The sequence below is a fragment of the Prionailurus viverrinus genome, chromosome B1 (assembly GCF_022837055.1).
Source record: "Prionailurus viverrinus isolate Anna chromosome B1, UM_Priviv_1.0, whole genome shotgun sequence".
In the NCBI taxonomy this organism is placed as follows: domain Eukaryota; kingdom Metazoa; phylum Chordata; class Mammalia; order Carnivora; family Felidae; genus Prionailurus; species Prionailurus viverrinus.
Window position 1 is genome coordinate 144,414,055 of NC_062564.1, and position 9,101 is coordinate 144,423,155.

General features: G+C 40.6%; 1 protein-coding gene across 1 annotated transcript in view; it reads left to right on the forward strand.

The window, feature by feature from the left end:
* The window catches only part of SCARB2 (scavenger receptor class B member 2), a 77,409-nt gene extending 74,375 nt beyond the window's left edge, over positions 1-3,034 (forward strand). Inside the window, exon 12 of the mRNA XM_047855895.1 lies at positions 304-3,034. Coding sequence (XP_047711851.1) covers positions 304-342 — 39 coding nt within the window. The 3' untranslated portion in view covers positions 343-3,034. The remainder of the gene's footprint in view (positions 1-303) is intronic.
* Positions 3,035-9,101: the final 6,067 nt, after the last annotated feature.

Sequence of the window (9,101 nt, forward strand, 5' to 3'; positions counted from 1 at the left end):
CAAATCAGGAAGGAGCAAATTCAGTGTAGTGTGATGAGAGTTATAGTCTGGGTCAATACAGGGAAGGGTACTGCTCTGGTATCGGGGGTGCAGGTGGTCAGAGCAGGCTTCTTCAAGGTCAGGGCTGAATGGGAAAGAAGAGGCAAGCCAAGAGAGAAGGAAGCAGAGTGTGACGACTGCCCTCCTGTCAGTCTCTCCTCCGTCCATCTTCCTCCACCACCCTGTCCCCCAACTTTTCACTTCCTGGGAGAAGTTTCTGATGTGAATACCTGACTTCGCTGTCCCCTCTCTTCTGAATCTCAGGGAACCGCAGATGAAAGAGCACCCCTCATACGAACCTAACTGTGGCCCGAGTTTGGGGAAGGAACCGTGTGAGCTGTCCTAACCTGGACCACAACGTGAGGAAACTATCCACGTCTTCATGGGCATGGTGCCTGCTGCAGAGAGGAGGGAGGAGACCCCGTGCTGGCAAGCGACGAGAGCATTCCGGCAGGAGGTTAAAGAACAGACTGACATGGTTGGCCATTAGGCTTTATAAAATTGTTTTGTTTTTCATGTGTCTAGCAAGTATTTAATAAACTCTTGTATAGTAATTTTTGTTGTTGTTGGGTGCTGGTAGCTCCAGAATTCTGTGACCACCGTTGTGGTTAAAATATGTCTGCATCACTTGTTAACGTTCCTTGGTCTAACCTTAGTAAGTATGCTTCATTTACCAAACTTTGTGCTCAAAATATATAAATACTATTTTACGTTGTATTCCTCCATTCCTTTCACCCCCAAAACAGAAGTAAATACAAGTTCGGAACCCAGGGTAAAATAGCCTCATTCAGTACATCACTAAAATGCATCTAGTTTCCTCTTTTTAAAAAGTTACATAATTATATTTCATATGCTAACCTTCAGTTCATAATTCCTCCAAGAAAGTAATTCAGTCTTTTGACTTTCAAACTGTCTGGGAACCAAGCAGGGAAGGGGTTGGGTGGGGTGAGGTAGGCAGTGGGGCAATAACCCTCAAGTTGATTGATAGTGATAAGCACCTGTGGATTTTTTACTTGTACTTTTGTGAATCGAGAGAATGCACAAATAATGTTGGTGAGGACAAGTACAGATATTTCATATGGAGTAGAAGGAAATGCTAGTTATGACTTTTGTGGGTAGTTTGTTGTTTTTTTTAGTCAGAATGATCTTGATGTGAAAAGGTGCTTCTGGGAGGTATCATCAGTAACTGATTTTTTCCTCCAGTCATCCTTGCCAAATAGGATACTGTATTAATTACAATATTATTGAGTAACTTTGCAAAATTATTTATGAATATGGGAAACCCATTCATCCACAGCCTGAGTTACACATACATTTTGGGAAGTCTGACTGCACTAACAAAACGTTTCTTCTGGGGAAGTTTTCTTGGGAACTTTGAAATTGTTTTTGTAAGTTGTTTTTCTTTCCTCACATTTGGTCCCTTCCAGTGTTCTGTGGGTCACTGTCACTCACTGAATAGAGAAAAATGGGCCCTACACTTCCTGTGACAATCATTTTGCTGACAGAATGAATGATGGTGTTTTAAAATATTGTACAGAAAATGCTTTAAAGAAAGGTCCCTTGGGATCCAGAAGCAGCGTCTTCTCAGAAGACCTTTTGACTTTCAATGCAACCTAAGTCAGTCAGAGGATAGGAACCGTCGTATGTCACAAAATCCAAGCCCGTTTAAGAGCATTTTCTTTGAGTAGTGAAGTTCAGTATTCATTTTTGATTAAGAAACCTACGTAGTTATCCAGCAAAATGCACATAAAATTTCTTAACAACTGAATCATCTTACAGGATTTTCTGTATAATACTGGATTTCAATGTAAGCAAATGAAGAAAAAAGCCATGGGTTTCACAAATACAGCTTCTGATCCCTGTGTGGAGGTAATAAATCCCATTACTTGCCCCAATTTCCTTCTGTCTACACTAAAGCAACATGTGACATATTCCCTTCTTGAAGGGGCAGTTCATTAAACCTTCAGCTTCTCTATAAATTAAGAAATATTTTGTAAATATTCTAAATCACCAAAATGTAAAAAACTAAATTGAAAATATTGTCAGTAATACCAAATACCTAGATTTTTTAAATTTATCAATATTTAACTATGTAATTGGCACACCTTATTCTTTTATGCACCTACTTATCCACATACAAGCCAGTGTGTATTTATCGGTTCATCTTGTTATCAGGATATAGTCACTTGTGAGGAGGAAATTTTTCAATACTAGGAATGGTAACAGTTGATATACACTTTAAACTGAATCCCACACATGTGGGGAGATCAAACACATATTACTTCCATACGTTCTAATAGTTATTTGGCTTAAAATCACATTTGATATTATCTTTCTGAAAAATCTGTGACAAACCCAGAAACTGCAGTCAAGATTATAGATTGATTAAGAACTTATGTGCCTATTTGGTCTTAGGTTGAAAATAACAAACTATTACTCATGCTTATTCTCTTGGAGCCATTATCCTGGAAAGGCCTCCAAAGTCTTTGTGATTGTCATAATCCCAGAATGTGTGTGTCCTGTACTATGATACTCACTAGGGAGAAACCAGAGAGAGGTTACCTCACTTCTCTTAGAGAAAATTGGGAATTGAACACAGGACAAGAAATGGGCTTTGCCACTTTTAGCTCAAGGCTTTTCCTACTGGACTTTATTTCCTCATGTTCTAGAACGATCACTGGTCAAGTGGAGCAAGTACTATATGACTAACCCCTACTGGGGTTTTTACCTAAGGGAGGCTAGTTTTTTTGTTTTTTGTTTTTGTTTTTTTTTAATTTAAATTGCTTGAGATAGGAGTTCTACAAAAGGTGACCTTCACACTTGGCCCTCTGGGCATTATTACTAGAATTAATTGCTTGTGGCTATTAAACAGAATACTGACCAGAATGCTCTTCATGTAGCTTAAATAGGTGGTTCATTTCATGTGATTCTTGACATGTTTATTTCTACCCTTAATGCAATGAAGTATTTCACTAATAAAACTGTTTATATGAAATTGCACTGGAAATTGTTATGTCATCAGATGACCAGTTGTCTCTGGAGTTTCATTTGTTGTTTTTTGTTGTTGTTGTTTTTAATTTTAGAGAGAGATCGCGGCGGGGAGAGGGTCAGAAGGAGAGAGAGAATCCCAAGCAGGCTCCACTCTTAGCGTGGAGCCTGATTCAGGGCTCCATCCCATGACCTTGGGATTGTGACCTGAGTCAGAATCAAGAGTCAGACACTCAGGGTGTTGTATGGAAACCAATTTTTCAATAAATTTCATAAAAAATAAAATAAATAAAAAAAAAAAGAAATTAAAAAAAAAAAAAAAAAAAAAAAGAGTCAGACACTCAGTTGACTGAGCCACTCATGTGCCCCTGGAGTTTCATTTGAAAGATGCTTTTTTCCCTCTTGACAAATGCAGGCCTGAGTCTCACCTCTTGGGCCACTTATGATGTCCATTCTGTTGTGGTGGACAGTTCTAGGCAGCCTGACAAGTCGCACTTGAAGGGAGTCCCACAATGTGCTCCTCTGCCCCAGGGCTTTCTCCAGAGTCCTGGAAGCCCCTCAGGAGCACTGCGGGGTTAATAGGCCCAGGTATTGATCCCCAACTAAAGGTAGGAGTCAGCTGATAAATGCTCCAGTCCTCAGAGGGACAGTTCTCATACTCATTCTAGGTAGTTCCTCAACTAGGATTGCCCACAGTAGGAACTCCTTCCCATTATTGTTTCTTCCTTCCCTGTGTCACTCCTCCCATCCCCTCACTGCTGCTTTTTCCCAAGTAACCCACCTGTGCTAACATTCTTCTTATTCAGGCCCGCTTCCAGGTAAACACAAACTAAAGGCATACAAGTCCACCCAGAAGGGCCCAGCAGGGTCAGAGAGCTATGGGAGGGGTCCTGGACCTTTGTTTCTATAGACATTTGTCCTAAAATGATTAGCCCCCAAATTTAGACTACCTTTAAAACCTTTCCCATCCCAGTAATATTGCATCTTATTTCTGAAATCAGAGCAAATCCATTTCAGCCATCACATATCTAGCTCAGTGTTACAAATGTCATTATGTATTGAGGACACTTCATCACTAGCATATATGCTTTCAAGGAATCCCAAATCTAAAACAGTATGGAGTTTCCTCAAAAAATTAAAAATAGAACTACCCTACCACCCAGCAATTGCACTACTAGGTATTTATCAAAAGGATACAGGAGTGCTGATTTTAAGGGGCAAATGCACCCCAATGTTTACAGCAGCACTATCAACAATAGCCAAATTATGGAAAGATCCCAAATGTCCGTCAACTGATGAATGGATAAAGAAGATGTGGTATATATATGCAATGGAGTGTTACTTGGCAATCAAAAAGAATGAAATCTTGCCATTTGCAACAATGTGGATGGGATTAGAGTGTGTTATGTTAAGCAAAATAAGTCAGAGAAAGATAAATATATGATTTCGCTCATATGTGGAATTTAAGAAACAATGAACATAAGGAAAGGGAAGCAAAAATAAGATAAAAACAGAGATGGAGACAAACCATGTCTCTCAAATACAGAGAACAAACTGAGGGTTGCTGGAGGGGAGATGGGTGGAGGGATGGGCTAAATGGGTGATGGGCATTAAGGAGGACACTTGTTTGGATGAGCAATGGGTGTTATATGTAAGTGATGAATCACTAAATTCTATTCCTGAAAACATTATTACACTACATGTTAATTAACTTGGATTTAAGTTAAAAAAAAAAAAAAAGGAATCCCAAATCTGATTTTTGCTGGCTTATGTCATAAGGGGAGTTCTGTGTATCTATTTCTGCTTGCTCAAAGGTATATAGAGACATCTGGAACTCTGCAACATACCAAGCCTAATTATTTCAAATCAAGGAGTAAGAGAGATTCAGAAAATATATTTAAAAGAATACTAATAAGGGTGACATGTGTTACCAGGTATTAAAACATATACACACCCATGAACAATAATTAATAATGTGTGGTAGAGAACACAAGAAACATGGATACACATTTATCACAAGATGAAGGCCCCATTTCCAATAATAACTACAGTCTTTCATTTATTCAACTAATATATTTTAACCTTTATGGAGGTATAATTTTCATGCCATAAAATTTTAAATGTAAAACACAATGATTTTTAGTAAATTTACTGAGTCATGTAGTTTTAGAACATGACTACCTCACTAAAATCCCTCTGTTCCCACCTGCAGCCCTAAGCAACTGCTAACCTACATTCTGTCTCTATGGATCTGCCTTTTCTGGGCTTCTCATAGAAGTTAAAGTGGGATGCCTGGGTGGCTCAATCAGTTAAATGTCTGACTCTAATCAAGAGTCAGCTCGAGTCATGATGACTGAGCCCCAAGTTGAGCTCTGTGCTGGGATTTTGTGGAGCCTGCTTGGGATTTTCTCTCTCCCTCTCTCTCTACCCCTCCCCCACTCACGCATGTGTGCACTCTCTCTCAAAATAAATAACTATTTGGAAAAAAAAAATCATTCAGTGTGTGGTCTTTAGGGCCTGGCTTCTTTATACATTATACTTTAAAATAATGCATTCAGGGCACCTAGGTGGTTCAGTTGGTTGTATCCAACTCTTGATTTCGGCTCAGGTCATGATCCCAGGATCGTGGGATTGGTCCTGCTCTGCTCAGCAGAAAGCCTGCTTGAAATTCTCTCTCTCTCTCTCTCTCTCTCTCTCTGCCCCTCTCTGCCATTCATGCTCTCTCTTTAAACTAGAATAGAATAGAAAATAAAATTAAAAAAATAAAATAAAATAAAATAAAATAAAATAAAATAAAATAAAATAAAAAAATAAATGTATTCATCCAACTTTATTGGGCAGCCACTTTATGCCGGGCACTATAAACTAGGCTATTGGTAATCACAAAGAGGCATCTGGATCTTAGGGTCTAGTTGGGGGGGGGGGGGGGGAAGCAACCAAATAATTATAAATGTAAAATTTCAACTAAGTTTCATGATGCTCTGGGAACACGGCTTAGAGTCGCAGGAAGGTTTCCCTAAGAAAGTAACATCTGACTGAGACTGATGAATAGGTGTTAATTAGGCAAAGGAAGCATTTCGGCGTTTCAGATAGAAGAAGGAGGTCATGCCCAGCAGCAGGAAGGAACATGTTTACAAATGACTAAGAAGATGTTTGCTTGCAGCTCAGAGAAGGAAGAACAGTAGGAGATAAGGTTGGAGAGAAAGGCAGGGGCCAGATCAACTTGGATCTTATTAAGCCATGTAAAAAATTTTGGTTTATTTTAAGACCCACAGGAAGCCACTGAAGTATTGTAAATTGGATTGAGGGGGTGGGGGAGACATGGGAGACATGGCAGTTTTGTTTAGAAAGACCTATTCTAGCTGCAGGGTGAATAAACTGGAAGAGTCTATGTGGATGCAGGGAGGTCAGTTAGGCAGTTACTGCATCAGGTGGGTCCCTTTGGGGTCTCCATTGGTATGCAGGATGGATATTGTCTGGGTGTTGTGCCCCAGCCTCCAGGGTGAATTCCACAAGGCTGCATAGCAGGGGCTAAATAATGGGCTTTATTGGGGAAAATAAAAATGTATAGGGCCAGGACAGCAAGAAAAAAGGCAAAGCCCCTCAATCCTCCTGTCATCCCACGGAGAGGCAAGCCAAGGGCCAGAGTACTGTTTGGTCTCAGTACGGAGCACATATCTGCCTTCTAGTCCCTCTTTTTATGGGGCAAGCGTGAAGAAGCAGTCTTGTCAATGGAGGAAGGTACAAGCCACTGAGCAACAGACAGTTTGGATTTGGGGTGAATGCTTTGTAGAAATTGTCTGGGAATGTCAGCTGCCCATGTAATGTCACCATCTCCACTGCTAGGGTAAAGAAGACACTGTTTCCATGGGACTCGAGTTTGGGAGCAGTCCCTTTCCCCAGGAGAAGGGGGAAGTCGTAGCCACGCCAGCCTGTTCACCAGGCAACCCAGAATAAGGTCATAGTATAATAGCCCTGCTCGCTGTACTGCAGGGGCCACTGCAGTGTCTAGGTAGGGGTTGGCAAACCTTTTCTGTAAAGGGCCAGATGAAAAATAGTTTTGGTTTTGCAAGCCTCTCTTGTCCCAACCACTCAATTCTGCTCTTGTATCATAAAAGCAGTCATAGACAACATGTAAACAAATGGACGTGTCTGTGTTCCAGTAAAACTCTATTTATGGGGCGACTTGGGTGGCTCAGTTGATTTAGTGTCCAACTCTTGATTTTGGCTCAGGTCATGATTCCAGGGTCATGAGATCGAGTCCTGTGTCAGAGTCCATGCTGAGCATGAAGCCTGCTTGGGATTATGCCCCCCCTCTCTCTCTCCCCCCCGGTCAATCTCCCCCCTTTGTGTGCTCTCTCTCTAAAAAACAACACCCCCCTCCAAAACTGTATTTACACAAAAAAGTTGACAGTGCACAATTTGGCCATCATTTGCTAATCCCTGGCCTAGGCAAAAGATCATGGTAATTTGAATCAGGGAGATGGCAGCGGAGACAAAGTATTTTAGAAATGTTTAAAGATAAAATATGTAGGACTTGGAGAATATGGGAAAGGCAAGGAACAGGGACATGTCAAGGAACTCATTCATCCATTCTACAGTATTGACTAAGGTCTGTGGGGATGGGGGGAGGCATTCTGCTAGCAGTAGGGATACAACCAGTAAAAAAAAAAAAAAAAGTTCCCTGCCCTCATTTAGCTTATATTAAATAGGGGAATCAATAAATAGGTGGTGGTAATTACTAAGAATATTTAAGTAGCCATAGTGACAGGAGTTGAATGTGCTAGTTTAGAAAGGGTGGTCAGGGAAGGCTTCTTATGGAAGAAATACTCACCCATTGTTTTCCATCCCTGATCCTTCTCCCCTTCCATCCGTTATTTCTGTGATTTCACTCTGCTGGTTCTCCTAGCTCTCTGGCCAAGCTCTCTCAGGCTCCCTTGAGGGCTGTTTGCTTTCTTCTTTTGTTTTTCTTTTCTTTTCTTTTCTCTTTTCTTTTCTTTTCTTTTTCTTTTCTTTTCTTTCTTTCGTGTTTATTTATTTATTTGAAAGAAGAGAGAGTACAAGCAAGGGAGGGACAGAGAGAGAGGGAGAGAGAGAATCCCAAGCAGGTTCTGCACTGCCATCACGCTCTACATGGGGCTGGATCTCACGACCATGAGATCATGACCTGAGCTGCAATCAAGAGTCATACGCTGAAACGACTGAGTCACCCAGGCACCCCTGCTCCATGCTTGATACTGTGCTCAGCTGCAACCTCTTCTCACTTGATACTCTTCCTGACAATTCCAGCGACTCCCTGACTTCAGGCACAACCCAAACACAGGTCTCTGTTCAACCTCAGTTGCACACACCAAACACGTGCTGGATGTCCTCAGCCACTGTCCTCAAGTCTGGAAAGTTAAGAAAGGAATACATTTTTTCTTGTCTTCGTTCCAAATTCCCATCACAATCTACCCAGTTGTACAAGTCAGAAACCAGGGACTCTTGCTAGACTCCTCCTATCCCTTCCCTCCACATCCCATCAGTCAAGCCCATCTGCTGCCATCTCCCTTCCTGCTGTCCTCCTCCCTGTATCAGCACTCTCACTGGAACACATGCAATTACCACTAATACCAAGATTTAATTTTTTGAATAGGTAACACATTTATATTCTCAAGCAAAAAAGGGCTTTATGGGAAAAGTCCTCCACCCATCTCCCAGACACCCAGTTCATCTTCCCAGAGGCAACTAATGTTATTCACTTTTTTATATATATCTTTCCAGGAATATTTTATACAAAAATGTGTATTTCTACATTCCAACCCTTTTTTGTCATCTAAATTGTAGCACAGCATAGACAGTGTTCTAATTGTTTTTCATGTAATTTATCTTTCAGATCTATCTTTTCAGTACATAAAGAGCTTTACTGTTCCCATTTCAGGTCTGAATAGCATTCCTTTTCATAAATGCAACTATTTAAGCAAACCCATTTGTTTCCAATCACTTGTTATACCTTGTATTTCATAACTTTGCCTAATCATTTATAAGATAAATTCTTAGAAGTAGCATTGCTATGTCCAAGGATTTCTAATTTT